The sequence below is a fragment of the Paramormyrops kingsleyae genome, chromosome 8, assembly GCF_048594095.1.
Source record: "Paramormyrops kingsleyae isolate MSU_618 chromosome 8, PKINGS_0.4, whole genome shotgun sequence".
Lineage (NCBI taxonomy): Eukaryota > Metazoa > Chordata > Actinopteri > Osteoglossiformes > Mormyridae > Paramormyrops > Paramormyrops kingsleyae.
Window position 1 is genome coordinate 1805086 of NC_132804.1, and position 20146 is coordinate 1825231.

Sequence of the window (20146 nt, forward strand, 5' to 3'; positions counted from 1 at the left end):
ACACCTGATTCAACTCCTTGTGCTAATTACCACACAGCTCTTGAGCTGAATCATTTATGTTGGAACAGGGAAAGAACTAAGCTGCACAGGGCTCTGGCCCCCCAGGACTGCAGTTTGACACCCCTGCAGTTGAGCAATGTCTCAAAACTGAAGCATTAATTGTACTTACTGTATCACCCTTGTCCAGATATAATGTTCAATCAACGTAATTTAAAAAAAAAATCCAGAGATTTTGCTAAACTCCACTCACGGATATACCAGTTAGGGCACTTTTCAGGTGCTTATCGAAACAGCATAGATGCAGGGTTGTCAGGTCTCACGCATCTGGCGTGACAATCACGCTTTCAGATTCTGGCGGTCATGCAAGAAATCTTGCGGCAAATCTATATTATTCCATTATAAATCTAAAATTAGATACATCAAAAGCATATATAAACGTTTTCAGTTATTTCATATTGGGCACAGATACTGAACAGGCCAGTAATGGTTTTTACCCGTCTACTCAGTAGGGGTATGCATCCTCACTGCTTTCCTTATACACAAATTCAGCCAAACACTTGGCAGATTTTACTTTGAGCCTGATACACCGTCTGGGGTGACGATGTTCTCGTGCCTCTTTGCCTTTGACTTGATGGTGCACATATTTCACTGCACACGACAGCGACAAATAATACAGCGACAGTGATCGATGTTTTGCGATTGCGAAATGCGGGGACCGCCGTTCATGTCCACGACGCCCATCCCAGCGCGTCTCCGCGGTGCCGAGCCCCCGGCGTGCGCCTCTTTCCGTGCGGGGAGCTATTAGAGCCGCCAGTCCGCCTTCGCGCCCGCCGCTCGCAGTCACTTGGTTTGGCTTAACCTCGTTAACCAGTTTACCTATCGCTCAACAGCACGTAATATACCATAAAACATATAGCGTTGAAAATCAAGGTTTGAAAAAATGGATACTGCTGACCAGGTAGGCTTGAATGTTTTATTTACTCCAGGTATTATTGCCAGTTTACAAGCTACGAATATAGAAACAAGGTTAATTTTGTTGTTTACTCATTATTCAATTTGTCATTTATTTCATTCCCAGATCGTGTCTGTTGGAACATTTCGGGTATTAAAATTACCCCTTGGATTTATACGCGTGTTGGAATGGGTAAGTTAGGTGCTTTTTAAGAAACACGTTTCCCTCTTTGTTTTCCCGCACCGCCGGGAACTTCTCAAAGTGGAAATAATTTAAAGCATTGGTCGGATATTTCGATCTATTTATCTATTTGTTTATTTATTTGTGGAAATAATATGCTTTATAAGGGAGAATTAAGTCCTTGTAAAAACCCATTGTGCTTTTATCTTTTTTAAACTGTCCCAGTACCCCAGCATTGCGACCAAATGGTTAAAGTTTATGTAATAGATTGATAACTCTCCACTGCAGCCATTCACCACGCGGGGTAAGTTAGCTGGCTGTCTTCAGAACAAAAAAAATATGCTTTGTTAAATTTCAGTGGATAACGCGGTTGTTATGATACCTCTTTGAATAGCAATTATTTGATTTACATGTTTTAATTGCCGTTGATTCTTCTGGAATTGTCACTGAAAACGAATTTAATTGCACTGATGGAATTTTGAACGCAAAATATAAGCAAGATGATTACTGTTGACATGTTTTGTTAACTATACGTCACGCTCAGCACTGTTAACAGCTGTCACCCTGCCGTGATCGAAGTCCCCGCCTGGAAATTTGATGTTAATCTCATTTCCTTTCTTGGATATGAAGACAATGATATTTAAGTCGAATGTAGAAGTTTACAGAAGTAAAGAACAAGGAAATATTCTCGACGGTGCACCGCTTGATTAAATTTTTGCAAGTAGTACTTGGTGTTAAGTGAATACATAGATGAATAGTCAGTACGTTCGATTTTAAAAATAACTCTAAAAAATACGTACATGCATAGAAATTTGTCTATTTTCACGAACAGTGCAAAGCTTAACACCACGATTGAAGAATGTTTCCCGGACTATGTTGTTGCATTAAGGGACTGACGGCAGCGCTGGGATCCTGCTTTGGCTGTAAACTGTAGCTTACCGCTTGAGGATATGAAACAGGATTATTTCCTTTTAAAAATTTTGTGGAGTAGTTGTGTGTAGGCTATGTTGATATGTCTGAGTCAGCTGAGCCGTGTGGCTAGATGATCATAGTAAACTAAACGATGAAATACTCACCCCAATTTTGTTTGTCAACAAAGGTATTAGTTTGCTCACGAAGGTTTCAGCAATTTTTGTCACTTAATTATCCGGACTGTTATAGGTATATTACCATATTTAATGATGTCAAATTGCATTTAGTGATGTACTGCTGTATTTGGTGAATCGGTCATGTTTTGCTGAGACCCTGTGGAGCTGATGCCTCGCATAGCCGGGATTTGCAGAGTCTGCATATTCACTCCATGTGCATGTGAGTTTCTTTGGACTTTACAGAGGCCTTGGTGACTTTAAATTGCTCATTGTCATAGACTGTATAGTAAGTAAATGCCCAGTTAGGGACTGATGGCTTCTGCCTCACGTCACGACTGGACGAGCAGATATTAAAGGTGGTGAATAGAGTTTCTGCTGCAGGATCCAGTCACACATAATGAAATACATGCAGCATGAAGCCCCTGTAAGTCTATGAATGGGGCAGAAGGTGGCTTATGTGTGTAACATCAAAACGGTCTAACGGACTGCATGGAATTTAGCAGTTCTGCATAGTAGTGCTTCTGAACTTCAAACGACGTTACCTTGGGACATTTTACTCACTCATATACACCCATCAGCCATAGCATTAAAACCACTGACAGGTGAAGTGAATAACATTGGTTATTTCATTACAGTGGCACCTGTCAAGGGGACTATTATATGTCAGGGAAGTGAACAGTCAGTTCTTGAATTTGATGTGTTTGAAGCAGGAAAATGGGCAAGAGTAAGGATCTGAGTGACTATGACAAGGACCGAATTGTGATGGCGAGACGACTGGGTCAGAGCATCTCCAAAAATGGCAGGTCTTGTGGGGTGTTCCTGCTATACAGCGGTCAGTACCAACGAAATGAGATCCAAGAACAGCTAACTGGTGAACCAGTGTTGAGGTCATGGGTGCCCAAGGTTCTGTTTTGATCCCACAGGAAACCCACTGTAGCACAAGCTGCTGAAAAATATGCTGGCTATGATAGAAAAGTGTCAGAATGCGCAGTGCATCAAAGCTTGCTGCGTATGTGGCTGCGCAGCTCATGTTGACCCCTGTCCACCACCAAAGGTGCCTGCAATGGGCACATGAGCATCAGACCTGGAGCAGGAAGCAATGGAGGAAGGTGGCCTGGTCAGGTTTTCTGTTACATCATGGAGTAAGTGGAGGTCATGGGGCCAATGTGTGGATCACCGAGGAGGAAGCGGAGATCATGGGGCGAACCCACTGATCAACGAGGAGGAAGCGGAGATCATGGGGCGAACACGCTGATCACCGAGGAGGAAGCGGAGATCATGGGGTGAACACGCTGATCACCGAGGAGGAAGCGGAGATCATGGGGCGAACACGCTGATCGCCGAGGAGGAAGCGGAGGTCACGGGGCAAACACGCTGATCGCCGAGGTGGAAGCTGAGGTCACGGGGGGAACACGCTGATCGCCAAGGTGGAAGCTGAGGTCACGGGGTGAACGTGCAGATCACCAAGGAGGAAGCGGAGGTCACGGGGCGAACACGCTGATCACCGAGGAGGAAACAGAGATCCTGGGGCGAACATGTGGATCACCAAGGATGAAGCGGAGGTCACGGGGCGAACACGCTGATCACCGAGGAGGAAGCTGAGGTCACAGGGCGAACGTGCAGATCACCAAGGAGCAGATCACAGAGGAGTAAGCAGAGGTAATGGGGCCAATGTGCAGACCAGTCTTTAGCTGAAATATTCCTTATACGGAAGCTGGCCTTGAGCTGACCATCTCAGTGCTTCAGTGAATATACCTCAATATAAGCCTCTTCACCCAAATCAGGCCTGATTCTCTGTGATCTGCTGGAGTATGACTGACAATCATTCATCATCGGCACTGAAGGGAATGGACGTGTGCCAACTGGGAGTCATGTGTGTTACAGAGGCAGACCGTGAGTAACACTACATACTGTATGCTGCTTAATCTGTTCCACTCACCTCTGAGATTTGTATCATTTTGGACAGAGGAATGTAGGCTTCACCTCCGCTCTGTGTGCATGGACTTTGCGTGTTCTCTCCATGTTGCGCTGTTTTCCTTCAAGTACTCAGGACTACTCCAACATTACAAAAACAGCTAATTGAATTTCCCCCAGTGTTTCATTGAGAGTGTATGTACATCCTGTGACGGCCTGACATTCTGTCCGTCCTTGTGCTTGTGATCTATGGCACATCTCACAATCTTCACTTGGCCTCTGGAACACTGTGTTCTCCAGGTGGCCTCATTTAGCACAGATAAATAGGCATTGCCTTTGTCAAAGCAATAGGCACGACCATTAGTGAGAGCGACCCTCTTTGTGCGCTCAAGTGGGACTTGTCAGATTACCTCTTGTAAATGTTTCCTGTTTTTGATGATGCCTGATAGAGATGCTTGTGGGGAGGGAGGGGGGGGGGTCAGGAAAAATTTGCTAAGATGCCACCTGCTTACTTGGTCTCTCAGAGGCAACCTTTTCACGTTACTCTCGGCACAGTGCACACTTCTTATTCATAAAACATCACTGAAGAGCCGACATCTGAACATCACAGCAATTCAGAAATTAAGTATTTTTTTGCAAGATGTTGAAAAGATGTAGATTCAGTTTAGTGAAAGAAGTGCATTTACAGAAAAAGTAAGATTGCAACGGTGGACCAGTGCATCGCGGTCATGTCTGTAAGACTGCGGCGGTGGACCAGTGCATCGCGGTCATGTCTGTAAGACTGCGGCGGTGGACCAGTGCATCGCGGTCATGTCTGTAAGACTGCGGCGGTGGACCAGTGCATCGCGGTCATGTCTGTAAGACTGCGACGGTGGACCAGTGCATCGCGGTCATGTCTGTAAGACTGCGACGGTGGACCAGTGCATCGCGGTCATGTCTGTAAGACTGCGACGGTGGACCAGTGCATCGCGGTCATGTCTGTAAGACTGCGACGGTGGACCAGTGGACTGCGACGGTGGACCAGTGCATCGTGGTCATGTCTGTAAGACTGCGACGGTGGACCAGTGCATCACGGTCATGTCTGTAAGACTGCGACGGTGGACCAGTGCATCGCGGTCATGTCTGTAAGACTGCGACGGTGGACCAGTGCATCGCGGTCATGTCTGTAAGACTGCGGCGGTGGACCAGTGCATCGCGGTCATGTCTGTAAGACTGCGGCGGTGGACCAGTGCATCGCGGTCATGTCTGTAAGACTGCGACGGTGGACCAGTGCATCGCGGTCATGTCTGTAAGACTGCGACGGTGGACCAGTGCATCGCGGTCATGTCTGTAAGACTGCGACGGTGGACCAGTGCATCGCGGTCATGTCTGTTTTGCTCAGTGATTCAGTTGCAGGGTTATTTTTAACATTCCTCTGGGAGGATTTCAGAAAATTTCTGAAATTAGGAAAAATTCATCAGACATCCTATGAACTTTGATCTCAGGCAACTGTTTTGCCAATCAATTTTAATTTACTCACACTGAGGCGCTGTGAAATTGGATTTTCACAATGCATCCTTGTGTGTAGCAACAAAGCATAGCAACAACAGTAAAAAAAAAACACGTTACCCAAGCACTGGCCTGGGTTACCGTGAGACATTCCCTGTGTTTTTACGCAGAGGGCGGATGGCGTGATGATGGGCAGTTACTGTGCTTGGATGTCTGAGTGAGCCCAAAATGAATCTTCACACTTCCTGTTTGAAGGGTCTTCTGGAAGCTGAGAGTTACTTATCACCCTGCAGACGTGCCTGATCCCATTTAGCCACTGAAGTGTTTTGGTGGGTTACAGGTCCTTACGGTGGCTGAACGAGTAGGAAGGACACGTGCTGCCTCTGATGTGAATACAAGCACAATTCTTGCACAGATGGACTCTGCCTTGTGGAAGATTTAGCAGTTTTATCGTTGTAATAATAATGCCTGACAGGGCGCCTCGACACCCGGCTCCATTTATGGACAGCAATGATAGTAAGTGGGAATGAAGGTGACAGCGTGATTGGTGCTGTGGAGAGCAGCTTGCGAGGTAGATATCCTGAATACCCTGCGGGGTCTTAGAAAAGCAGCAGCCCCCTGTCTGTTCACGGTAACATTAACGATCAGTGGGACGGCACAATGCTGCCTTCCGGGTCAATCTGAAACACTTAACATCTCAAGCGCCTTTATCATCCACTGTCCACTTCTGAGCAACGGATTGTTAGCAAATAGCACACATACTGTGATGGGAATTTGTTTTAATTGGAGCTGGGATTTTAGGAAAATCAGGGTCATACAGCAAATGTCATGGCATGAAATGAGTCTCATCCAGTCATGTTAACGTTATTTTGCCTTCTGAAGTCATTCATTTGAGTCCCATTTCTCCTATTTCGCTTCCCCTTTCATGGATGTTCTGCCGGTTTGTGATGTAAGATTTCATTGATTTTCTGATTATTAGTTACTTGACACTGTGTGAAGCTGCTTTTGGTCACATAGGTGATTCTTTTCTGTAAGACTCCTTACAATAGTGTATGAGATTAGTGTGCAGCTCTGTGGGTTAGGACCCCTTGCTTGTGATTGAAGGGTTGCTGGTTCAGATCCTGGGACAGGCAGCGTGATGTCACCAGTGGGCCCTTGAGCAAAAATCCTGAAAAATGACAACATATATTTAGATTAATATTTGTTAACCAACACCTATATCTCACTTAAAACCGGTCACATTTAAATGTTCAGTATGATTCAAGTATTAACTAATTAAAAGTTTCATTAAGAAACAAACAATTGTCAGCTAAGCCAGACAAATATGTGTAGCAATTTGAAACTGAAATTCTTTCACGAATACAAAAAAATCTCCAGTTAACAGGAATGTCAGAATATATCACATCTAGGTAAGAAAATGGTCAATCAACAGTCTTGGTCAGTCTTAATTAGCTACAGTCTAGCTGCAAACTGCACTCACAGTTACCCTGCTAGCAGATTGTTGTTCTAGCAATGTTACAATTAATGCATGGAAATGTTCAAAGTGTCCAGTTTTCCTTATGCCTCCAGAATATTATCCCACTACTACAACTAAGACTAATGTAAATAGAAATGAAGGGCATGTCAGAGCAATGGGACAAACCATCACGTTACATATCGACATTTACGGGCTTGGGGCTGTGCAGCACTTACTGGTATACACTGGTATACAGCGATTTTATAAAATCTTTTTTCATTATGAAACAACATTTTTGAACATTAATTGCAATACCTTCACAGAGCCTTTGTTAAAATGTAAAACGTGGAAATAATGTTCCATGAACGTTACAGTAAGAACGTTCTCTGCAAACTTTGAGAAGACCTTCACGTAACATTGGCTAAAGTTCTGGGAACGTTCCCTGTTCGCTGGGTGATCAGAACCACGGCTGAGAATCGCAGGCATGGAAGACAGTGGGCTGACGGTGGTCACCTGCGACTCACTCTGAAAAGGCTGCCTGTTTCCTTTTTCCTGATCACATGACATTCTGTGTGACAGCTAACCAGAGGTGACGGCTGCCATGTCCCGTCAGTGTCATATGGTGAGCTGAGCCCAACAGCAGAGAGCTACACCGTGAGTCTCCCAGCAAGCGCTTCTGTGACACGTTCACGTGTGATTACAATGAGGCCCCACCGTCAGCCTGATATGCAGGTTCACCTATGAAGGCCTAACTGGAGTTCAAAGGCTGTTGTGATGCGGGATACTGACAAAGGGGTAACCATCTGAAAGACAATCATCTGTTTTGACAAAAGTGAATTGGGGATTTTGGTGACTGATTCACATTCTCATGGAGAGCTGAGGAGCGGGATCCATTATGCAGACTTTTCCGGTGAATTTTGGGACTGTTCACGGGCAGGGGTGATCACGTGGTTAAGTGTGCATAATTCGATCAGATCTACATGAGCATTTGCCTGACCGTGGTTCTGTTTTGCTCTGGACTTTTCAGCTTGCACTGGTGAACTGCCACAGTGTCCCTCCCGGGATCCCAAGCCTGCAAACCGCCATGACAATCACTGGAGGAGAGGGGATGGGCTTAACTTGGGTCACCTGACCAGTCACCATGGAAACCCCAGAGGGAGGGAAAACACTGTTATAAAAATAAATTGAGATTTCATGCTGCTTATGGTTAGTGAAGCTTGCTTAGTAGCTTGGCTATACAGACCAGGAGGAAGGCTACCAGTCTGAAGGGAAAAGGGCAGCCTGCACAATCCCTGTTATCATCACCAATTCCACATGGAGGCCACTGGAACAGCACTGGCAACAGTGGAAACAGTGCTGGGACACCAGCATGTTGACTGGATCACCATCCCTGACTGAAGGGATCATTTCATCCCCTCTATTAGTAAACATCACTGTTTTTAGGTTCATGTTAAAATAATGAACATATCAACATATTATGTAGAGTCACCTGCTGTTTGGTGATGGGCCCATTCATACCATCCATCCATCCTTCCGTTGTCCAGCAGCCTCCCTCTCTAGGGTCGTGGAGTTTGGATCACAGGAAGCGATCTGTGACTGATCCACATCGCACACATCAGACACTACACATGGAGAAACATGCACCTTGACTGTTTTCGACCCTACACACGTTGACCGTATGACGATACCACTATCTCCTCCACTGTACAGTACCTCCACTGTATTCCATGTAATCCATTATACTCTGCAATGTGACTGTTCTTGATCATTTGCTGCACTCTGAGGCTTTTCTCAAGTGCAGTATATTTATCTCATGTGCAGTAATTAATGTGCAATATTCCTCCTATACTTTTACACTGTGTACTGTAATCTCTATATGTTACTTATTTTATTCTATCTGTTTTTTTCCCTTAAACTAGCTTTAACTTTAGCTATGGTCTTTACAGAGACTTGTATAGAAGGATCGAAATGTCATGTCATTGTACTCTTAGAGGAACAATAAAGATATCGTATCTTGCATAATCTTAGCTTAAAAGCAGAGAGCGTGACATCGGGGAGCCTCACATCGGGGTGCCGGTTCATCTCAGGGCAAATCACACACTACGTGTGATTTAGAGACAAGAGCCGACTTAATGGTGTGTCTTTGGACTGTGGGGGGAAACGGTGTGTCCAAAACGTCATGTAACACATGGAGATCATGCACAGACACACACCTATACACATACAGACACAAACACACACAGACACACCTACCTATACACATACAGACACACACACAAAAATTGGCAAAAATCATATTTACGGTAATATGATTCAATTACATAAATTCGTATTATATTTTTAGGTGCGCAACAGTTCTTAATGCAATACTTCGAAGGATTCCCACAGTATTATAAAGAACACCACTTTCTCTCAGGCTGCAATTAAGCAGTGCTGCATGGAGGGAATATAATCGATTCTCGAACCATCGATATCAACCATAAGGTCGCACTTAAGAAGCTCTCCCCTAAGAAATCTCTTAAGAAATTGTTCGGGAAACAGGAAATGCCTTTCGTAAGAAATATCTTTAGAGTGTTCGTAAGACGCTAAGAGTCTTCATTATTGAAAAACGCACCCAGATGAGTTCATGTATGGATTTAAAAACAAATACACATGTTTGTTAGTGCTGTTTTGGATTAAATATTCTGGGCTCTCAAGTGACCGGAATCAATGGGCGTTCAAATGAATGTCTTTAAAAAGTTTAATAATACCACTAGTTCACGTTTTGTTTTTAACCATTGTGATCCAGCAGTGATATCGCGATATATCAGATCGTGACATGTATATTGTAGCGTTAGGGATTTCGTGAGAATTTAAGCTGTGTTCATGCCTGGCCTTCATGTTATGTGGAAAACACAGACTGCAAGATGAGTTGTTTCAGCAATGCTGGAAAAACATGACGTTTTACCTCACTAGTCAGGCACGCGGGGTGTAGCGCTTAGAGGAAAAACCTGTAAAAGTAACGCAGGGAGCAGAGGGGTGGTTATCTGGGCTCCAGCAGGGCTTGTAATCAATGTGTGAATGTATCAAGCTTTCAGCAGATTTGCTTCTAAAGGACCAATATTCATTTCAGTCTTAAATTTCCTCTTTTATCAGGTTTTGTTGTAGTGCTTGGAAATTTACCATGTTAGAGACGCACGATCGACTGGCCAGGAACCGGAACCGGCTGATTTTCAGTGTGCTCGGCCGAGACCAGAGACCGGCCGAACATGTATTTCCGATACTGAACCAGTCCGTTTCACGGATGCCCCACACGTCATGCGCACAGCAGCGCAGCCGCGTGCGCACTCACAGTCGCGCGCTGGCATGTCATTAGCGTGGAAGTGCTTCACTGTGAGGGCAGACAACACAAAGCTTGCAATATGTAATACATGTAAAGTCAGAGTAAATTGTATGTGCATAACATGCAATGTTGGCATTAATAATATTACCCTGCACCTGTTACTATTTTGAAGGAAATAGTACACTTCAGTTTCATTTGGAGGTCATGGACTTTTTACTTTAAGATGAGTCAAAAAAATTAAAAGGTCAATCTCGTGTTATTTGGTGAATTTAAACATACTGGAAAACAAGAAACAGACATTTGTTTAATTCTTATTTAAATCTTAATTCTTAGTAAGAAAATTGGAATCAGCAAAAATCGGCATTGGCCGGTCACACTTGCAAAAATTCGGAATTGGCCAAGAAAATTTCAGTTCACTCTAGATCATGTTATTTCATAGCCTCCTGTACTTTGTTGGTTTCTTTGTGGTTTTGAGGCTGAGTATTAGTTAAATATTAGTTGATTATCCCTTTGAAGACTGAACTCATGTATTACCTTTCTTCCACCTCAGTGAGGAACCCTATTTCAGATAGGGTTTGCTGAAGGGATCACTTGAGCCTGACATTGACAGCTCGCAAAGGTTTGGAATTTTCTTCATATGCAAAAAATGACTGGATCCCTTTTGTGAGATCCAGCCCCCTGTAAATAGACATGTTCTTATTACATATTTTGAATATTTTCCGTACCAGAAGCACAGCCTCCTCTGTCCATATCTCCCTGCTGTACCTGTGCTGCTCTCTGCCCTCCCTGCGCTCATTGTGCTGTCGGCCTCATTGGTGACACAGCTGTGTAATCTCTTTTGCCGCAAACCCTGTACAGGGATTTTCAGCGCTGGTCCATGGAGCACAGCTGGGAGCATGAGATAAACAGTCAGTGTGGTGTCCCACAGTGGGAGAAGTGAACATTGTCACACATGGTTGGCTAAGTGCCTCAGGACCTGGGCAGTGACGGTGGTGAAGGCCATGGGCGATTGTGGCCGGAGAAGAAGGGGAGAGGGTACAGCTGGCGGTGGGGATTAGCGGTAGGGATGCGTGGCAAGGCTTAATGGCCTGGAATGGCAGCAGGGATCAGTGCTGATGATCAATAGTGAGGATCAGTGGCAGGGATCAGCTGTGAGGATCAACGGCAAGGATTAACAGTGAGGATCAGCGGGGGGGGGGGGGTGGGGGTTGGTGACAGGGATCAGTGCTGGGGATCCATGTTGAGGATCAACGGTGAGAATCAACAACCTGGATCATGGCGGGGATCAGTGGTGGGAATCTACAACAAGGATCAGTGATGAGGAACAACAGCGGGAATTGGCAGTGAGGATCAATGGTGCTGATTGGTGGTGAGGAATGGCAGTGGGGATCAGTGGCAAGGATCAACAGTGAAAATTGGCAACGAGGATCGGTAGCGGGAATCAGCAGCGAGGGTCAGCAGTGGGGATCAGCGGCGGGGATCAATGGTGAGGAATGGCAGCGGGGATTAGTGATGATTAACGGTGAGGATCAGTGGTGGGGATCCGTAGCGGGAATCAGCAGCGAGGGTCAGCAGTGGGGATCAGCGGCAGGGATCAATGGTGAAGAATGGCAGCGGGGATTAGTGATGATTAACGGTGAGGATCAGTGGTGGGGATCCGTAGCGGGAATCAGCAGCGAGGGTCAGCAGTGGGGATCAGCGGGGGGATCAATGATGAGGAATGGCAGTGGGGATTAGTGATGATTAACGATGAGGATCAGTGGTGGGGATCAACAGCAGGGATCAGTGGTGGGGATCAGTGGCAGGGATCAGTGGTGGGGGTTCGGGAACAGGGATCAGCAGCAGGCCTCTCTGGGGAACAGGCAGCTCCTTCCTTGTGTGTGGAGTCAGAGGGGGCCACACTAGAGGTAATGCTGCTAATAGGTGTGTAATGAGCTTAGTGAACTCAAGTCTATGATCTGTTGCACTTTGTGGCATGTGAAGAGCTCTATAAACCTGCTCCTTTTGAATACCAATCAGAGCCACAGGAGCAAAGGCAAATGAGGCGATCTTATTGGCTGGGATATTTCAGGAGGGCGAACCGAGCAGCTTACAGAATGAACTCATTATTCTCTAATGACCATAAAACACATGAGCTGGACCCAACAGTTCATTCTCTCTGAGGCACGGATACTAGCTTTCATATGTAATAAAATTAGCTGGTGGCACATTCAGGAGCCGCCCCCAAATGTGCCCCGCCCTCCTACTCCCTATACAGGATTCACACTAATGGGTTTTCTTTTCTGTGAACCTAATTTCAAGATTTGGAAAACATTATTTCCATTACACAGGGGGCGAGACGCTTAGAAAGGCCCATGCTTTCTGATGCCTGTGGAGGTTTTATTTCAAACTGCAGTGTGACAGCCAACAACACAGGCATTAATTTCGTTGTCAAGTTATCACAATTAACCCCTGTTAGAATAATAATAGCATTGTCTAATAACAATAGCGTTGTCTTAATGGTTTATTTTAGATAATACATTTTGAAAATGAAACAAAAAATTAATCATGTAATATAGGACAGGCTCTTTTCTCGATCTGAGCACACGGCATTGTATCGAACCAGCTTTTTTTGTACAAAGAATAAAACCTTAAATTACTTAACGTGCAGCAAACAATTAATACTGGCTGCATGAGGGTACAAAAAGCCTTCCAACGGAGCTGTAGGGTCGCTGGAAACAGAGACCAAACTGAATTAAATGCAGGCTAGCAGAAACATTACAATAGGTTATAAACCATTACCACTGACAATGAGCTTCCCTCTGCAATATCCAGTGCGTAATTATAATGTTTTGAAAATTCTGGATGGCCAAACCCAGACTATCAATGGTCATTACTTTCTGCTGGGTCCCCTTCAGCACATAGCTGAAGGTCGAGGCAGCCAGTGGAACGAGGACCGCTGCAATTTCAGGAGAACATCACTGGGTTCCCTCCGCTGCTACCGCACAGATGACATCATCACTTGCTGCCCCTGAATGGGCCACTGATTGCATAGGAAGTGCCCCTCTTGTGTTGGCCTGTGAAATATATCATTAGCTGAGTAACGTGGTAATCAGGACAAGTACCAAGCGTCGCCTGCTGTTTTAGTCACGTAATTAGCATTAACCATAGCTGTTAGCTACAAATAACCCACAGCATCGTGCTCTCATTCCTCGCTAATTTCTGAAAGGGACTGAAAATCAAATCAAACCTTAGCACTCCGTCTATACTAGGCAACCAAACTACACCCCAGCAGCTAGGAGAGATCGCTCCTTTTTTGAACATTATTTTATAATGTAATACGGCAACTTGGTTTTTACGGTTTGTAATCAAATGGCACTTTGTGGGTGTTTGGCAAACATTGAACATGGATTTCTTACCTGTTTTTTTCCATAATTAATACCGTAAATTAGACTTTGTCCACATTGTACCACAATATTCTAATTGCCAGAGATGTTCCTCTAAATGGGTTCTGTGCTAAAATGTAATATTACATCAGCGGAATGGCGAGTCCTACACAGAAACATGCTGAAGTCTCCTTCACTAAATGATTGGGATGTGTGACACATGGTGACACGGAAATTGTCCCCGGCTGTGTGAAAAGTGGAAAGGGGCTGGATAATTAAAGGAGGGGATGAGACAAGCAGGCCTCTCTTATAGGACATACAAGAAACAAATGAATGTTGCATCATCACACCACTGCCACCTTCCCGCAACCCCTCCCTGCTCCCCAGTCTGCTTAGAAGTGTCCCCAGCAGTCAGCAAGTGCTGCAAGTCCTTAGGAGTCCAGTCGAATCTCACCATTTATGAAACATTTTAATCTGTGGTTCTTTTTCTCATTACGGCATTTTGGCTGGAGATCACAAGAGGAAGTAGTTACGTCGTCCTTGGCAACAGAGGGGCACGCCTTGTGCTGTGCAGTAATTTCTCAATCACAGTTCAATGGCTGCTCAGTCTGGCAGCCCTGCCCCCTGCTGGCTGTGTCAGATGCTGCAGAATTGCCCTGCAGTTGTTTTTAGAGAAGCACAGACACACAGTCAGGTTTGTAAGCTGGCATGTCACTGCACCCATGGTCTGCTTCTCACGCCATGTGCCTCAGTTGATTATGGTTCTCATGGAAGATGGACTTATATGAGCATAAACCTTTGGAGTTGGGGCTTCAAATCCTACCCTCACTGTGTGTGTGTGTGTGTGTGTGTGTGAGGGCGTGTGTGTGTGTGTGTATGTGTGTGAGGGCGTGTGTGTAAGGGTGGGGTGGGGGGTTTGCATGTTCTCCCCATGGGGGACAAAGGGACTGAGGGTATATGACCTGGCCTCTTTAAACTCCCTGTGGTGTGTGTGTGACCAAGCTGATGGATGGATGGATGGATGGATGGATGACCAGAAAGCGTGATGGATTAGACTTTCTGGACTGTCAGGTCCCGGCTTGAATGACAGTGTTTGAGTACTATGTTGGCATCAATATTTATCAATTTATTTGATTAGCAGTTTGGACCATGTAGTTAATGCCATATTTCACTACAGGAACCACCCACACCCAGTTCTGGAAAATGTCATTTACTATTTATAATAATATAATAATATAATAATAATATTAATTAAGAGACAAAGTTGTGTCTCCAGAGACAGGTCACTCATGATGCCCAAGCAGCTGTGTATGCACCTTCATAATGCATTCATAGAATGTTCAAAAGCGGCATGTAAGCATACCTTAACATCCTAACATTCCTTAACACCCTAACATACCTTAACATCCTAACATACCTTAACAGCTTCAGTATACAGTATTACATGATTAGAATGTTTGATGATTATATGTTTAATGATTCTACTGTAATAAAGGTGACCTAAATTGATTCTAGAAAGTTAATTAATGAAACGTGTGATAATCCAGATGGGGTCACTGGTACTGAGAATTGGCTCTCCATGTCGGCTCATGTCATCATTGTGGTTAGCACTCTAGCCTCAAACTCTGAGCCCTGGGTTTAAGCCCCCCTCCCCCAATGCCCCGGTCTAGTGTGGTGGCAGTGTCCAGGTTTCACCACAAGATGGCGCAGATTACCTGGGTGTTTCTTTCTCAAGCATCCTGCAGGCTTATTGGATGACACGTTGGTTCTGTGTATGTTGAAGTTTCAAGAATTTGCCACATCGCCCATAATATCTGTTTCTGATTAATTTTCCTGAGAAGAGCACCTCCTCAGAATGAATTTAATGCCACATTTATTCATATTGTTAGAAACATTGTGCTGTTTAATAGGGTCCATCACGCATAATACCCAGGCCAGGAAATTACACAACCCCACCCACTGGGCCCGTGTCTGGGACATGACCTGCTGTCCCCCTACTGAGATGGCAGGTCTGCTGTTTAACCTGCAGACATCCAAGATGTAATCGGGGCAGCGGGTAATACCATATTCTGCCAGAGGGTGGCAGCAATGTAGTACCAGGAAGACAGGCACACGAAATGGCACCAAACTCCCAAAATCTTCAAAATAAGATGTGGTTCCCTTGGCACCTGTCGAGAAATGAAAGCACCCATGCGGACTCGTACCAGGGTCCTATTATATGCCCTACAGTACCGTGCAATTGCCACTAACATCAATAAGCGCAGTAAAATTATTTTTAAGCAAGGTTTTGGAAAATAGTTTGAGATGCATTTTTATAGATGCCAAATTGCCTTTGGGTGAATTGGCTATTTATATGGGAGCTTCACAATGGCAAAAACTATGTCAATGCAGTCTTTTCTGGGCTGAAATATATAACGTTTTAAAGCTGGTTTATGCAATTTTTAGTTTACCTTGCGTTGCTGTGGGGGGGGGGGGGTGGTGGAAGTGACTTGCGGTGTGAGTGGAGCCTCCGCGGGGCAGCTAGTATGCAGGGAGCACCGACGCTAAACTGATGGCCACCCCAGGAAGGGGACTCGCCACTGGCCTCGAGGGAGCTTTGGAGAGCCGGCGGGGGCACTGGTCCTCTGCGAGGAGGGCCACCCCAGGAAGGGGACTCACCACTGGCCTCTAGGGAGCTTTGGAGAGCCGGCGGGGGCACTGGTCCTGTGCGAGGAGGGCCACCCTAGGAAGGGGACTCGCCACTGGCCTCGAGGGAGCTTTGGAGAGCCAGCAGCAAGGGCACTGGTCCTGTGCGAGGAGGGCCACCCTAGGAAGGGGACTCGCCACTGGCCTCGAGGGAGCTTTGGAGAGCCGGCGGGGGCACTGGTCCTCTGCGAGGAGGGCCACTTTAGGAAGGGGACTTGCCACTCGCCTCTAGGGAGCGTTGGAGAGCTGGCGGGGGACGGTGGTCCTTGGTGTGGAGGGCCACACTTGGAAGGGGACTCGCCACTGGCCTCTAGAGAGCTTTGTAGAGCCGGCGGGGGTGCTGGTCCCCTGCGAGGTGGGCCTCCCTAGGAAGGGGAGTCGCCACTGGCCTCTTGGGAGCTTTGGAGAGCCGGCGGGGGTGCTGGTCCTCTGCGAGGAAGGCCACCCCAGGAAGGGGACTTGCCATTGGCCTCTAGGGAGCTTTGGAGAGCCGGCGGGGGCACTGGTCCTCTGCGAGGAGGGCCACTTTAGGAAGGGGACTTGCCACTCGCCTCTAGGGAGCGTTGGAGAGCTGGCGGGGGACGGTGGTCCTTGGTGTGGAGGGCCACACTTGGAAGGGGACTCGCCACTGGCCTCTAGAGAGCTTTGTAGAGCCGGCGGGGGTGCTGGTCCCCTGCGAGGTGGGCCTCCCTAGGAAGGGGAGTCGCCACTGGCCTCTTGGGAGCTTTGGAGAGCCGGCGGGGGCACTGGTCCTCTGCGAGGAGGGCCACTTTAGGAAGGGGACTCGCCACTCGCCTCTAGGGAGCTTTGGAGAGCTGGCGGGGACGGTGGTCCTTGGTGTGGAGGGCCACACTTGGAAGGGGACTCGCCACTGGCCTCTAGAGAGCTTTGTAGAGCCGGCGGGGGTGCTGGTCCCCTGCGAGGTGGGCCTCCCTAGGAAGGGGAGTCGCCACTGGCCTCTTGGGAGCTTTGGAGAGCCGGCGGGGGCACTGGTCCTCTGCGAGGAGGGCCACTTTAGGAAGGGGACTCGCCACTCGCCTCTTGGGAGCTTTGGAGAGCCGGCGGGGGCACTGGTCCTCTGCGAGGAGGGCCACTTTAGGAAGGGGACTCGCCACTCGCCTCTAGGGAGCTTTGGAGAGCTGGCGGGGACGGTGGTCCTTGGTGTGGAGGGCCACACCTGGAAGGGGACTCGCCACTGGCCTCTAGAGAGCTTTGGAGAGCCGGCGGGGGTGCTGGTCCCCTGCGAGGTGGGCCTCCCTAGGAAGGGGAGTCGCCACTGGCCTCTAGGGAGCTTTGGAGAGCCGGCGGGGGTGCTGGTCCTCTGTGAGGAGGGCCTCCCTAGGAAGGGGAGTCGCCACTGGCCTCTTGGGAGCTTTGGAGAGCCGGTGGGGGTGCTGGTCCTCTGAGTGGAGGGCCGCCTTAGGAAAGGGACTCGCCACTGGTCTCTAGGGAGCTTTGGAGAGCTGGCGGGGACACTGGTCCTCGGCAAGGAGGGCCACCCTAGGAAGGGGACTCACCACTGGCCTCTAGGGAGATTTGGAGAGCCAGTGGGGACACTGGTCCTTGGTGAGGAGGGCCACCCCAGGAAGGGGACTCGCCACTGGCCTCCAGGGAGCTTTGGAGAGACAGCGGAGGCGCTGGTCCTCTGCGAGGAGGGCCGCCCTAGGAAGGGGACTCACCACTGGCCTCTAGGGAGCTTTGGAGAGATGGCAGGGGTTCTGTTCCTCTGCAGGAATGGGAGTAACTTCGGGGCTGCTCACACTTTCAGATGTTTACACAAGAAATCTCACTGCAAATCTATATTATTCCATTATAATCCAAAAATTCGCTACATCAGAAGTGTTGGGGTAGTTTGTAAACCCTATGCAGAATACTTGCAAGGTAATAAATCTGTTACATACATGTAAATGTGTGTGCTTGTGTGTGCAGACATGTCTCAAATTGAAAATCTCACGCCAGCCTGCTAACCAAAGTTGGCGACTCTCAACTTTAAAGCAAGTTCAGTCCCGCCTCCACGTCTGCTCCCCTATCTGCCCCTGTGTGGCACTGGTGGGCGTTAGATGATTATCGCCCCTGTCTGTGTCATAAACCTTCCTCCCAATCAAATAATACCACGCGGGGGGCGGTGGCCACTGCTTTTGGGGGTTTAGTGAAATTTGCAAACTCAGTAGCTCGAAACTTTATTGCCACAAGATTGATTCTGTAGTAATACCTCCCCTTGCTTCAGATATTCATACGATGTGGTTATATTTGGGTATGTTATCTTTTCTATATTTTGTTTTAAAAATTGCAATATCATCTCCACTGTCACCCCATCCTGGGTGCACCCCAGCCTGACGTCTGTGCTGCCTGGAATAGGCTATAAAGCATGTTTAGTGCTCCTCAGTCCAGTACGGAGAGACCCGTGACAATCCAAGACCTGTTCTGGGTTCTGTTATCCATAGAACACAGGTTATGACTTTTTAGAACTCGTGTGATGAAGCAGCTGTAATACAGTATATGCATAGATATATCTTTGTTTTGTCTTTCAGGGGTCATTCCAATCCCACTGGCTTAGTCTTCATAAATCCCTGCCAAGCAAAACAGCTTCCCCACCAAACTGAAATGTTACGCGGTTCGATATGCATTCTCTTCCATCAAATCTCACACAGCTTTATGTCTACATGTACAGTACAATGCAGTCCCCCACATCATTTTTTTTAAATGCTTCTCAGTCCTTTTGCTTCTGTTCAGTTCTTTCTCTCACCTTTTTTAACAAAAGGCTGCTCTGAAAGGTTTTGCCTTACAGCTGAAATACCTGTGAACCAAGCTGACCGTAATTTAAGGTGGCAGGTGAATTCAGACACACGCAGACACTCTCTAAGGACCACAGCGGTCTATTCTCTCTTCAGTCTCAATAGGAAAGGGAGCTATTTTTCCTTTCATCCAGTGATCTTTTTTGTAATGTTTGTAGTTCATATTTCCAGGGCAAAAACTGTTTTTTCTTAGAGGCTGGTGTGTTCTGGCTGCGGCCGGGTGCAGTGGCTGCTTTCAGAGAATCAAAATGGCCCTTTGTGCACAGAGTGCAGCAGTTTGCTGAAATCGCCCACCAGTGTAGCGGCTAAGTTAAACGCCGTCTGTCTTTTTCATCAGTATCGACCCAAAGCCAGTGTGACGGCAATAAAACCATCTGGCTGGGCTATGAACACAGGAGATCCCCCACCCCCGCTGTGGGGGCTCGGGGAGCCCGAATTGACAAGAGGAAAGGCCAGCTGATTGGCCGGGAATTAAGCTCTCCCCCACACCGGGGACCAAGGAGGTGAGGGGGCTGAATGACGGGCAGCGTCTTGTACTAAGAGGCAGCATTACGGGGCTTTGACCAAATTTGTCCTGGGGTGGAGTGAATTGTGTGGAAAAAGTACATGAAGATAAGATGTGGCATAAATTATACCTCTCATTGTACCACTTGGTGTGCTGGGAAAGAAACTTTATTTCAAGACAAGTGCGACAAGTACACATTCTCCAAAAGGATGCTGGGTACACTCTTTGTATTGAATAGATATATGGCTGTAATTTAATTTTAGGTCACAAGACCATTATCATTAGGTCACATGACCATAATCATTATGTCATAAGATCATTATCATTAAGTCACATGACCATAATCATTATGTCATAAGACCATTATCATTAGTACATGGAGTAGAAACAGAAAAA

At 46.9% G+C, this 20146-nt stretch overlaps 1 protein-coding gene across 2 annotated transcripts in view; it reads left to right on the forward strand.

The window, feature by feature from the left end:
- The first annotated feature begins 562 nt into the window (after positions 1-562).
- Positions 563-20146, forward strand: part of synpra (synaptoporin a) — a 42502-nt gene continuing 22918 nt past the window's right edge. Inside the window, exons 1-2 of one of the 2 annotated variants that reach the window (XM_023793925.2) lie at positions 564-958; positions 1079-1144. In XM_023793925.2, the coding sequence (XP_023649693.1) occupies positions 941-958; positions 1079-1144 (84 nt within the window). In that variant the 5' untranslated portion in view covers positions 564-940. Of the gene's footprint in view, positions 959-1078; positions 1145-20146 lie in introns of both variants that reach the window. The other variant, XM_023793927.2, reaches the window with a different exon arrangement.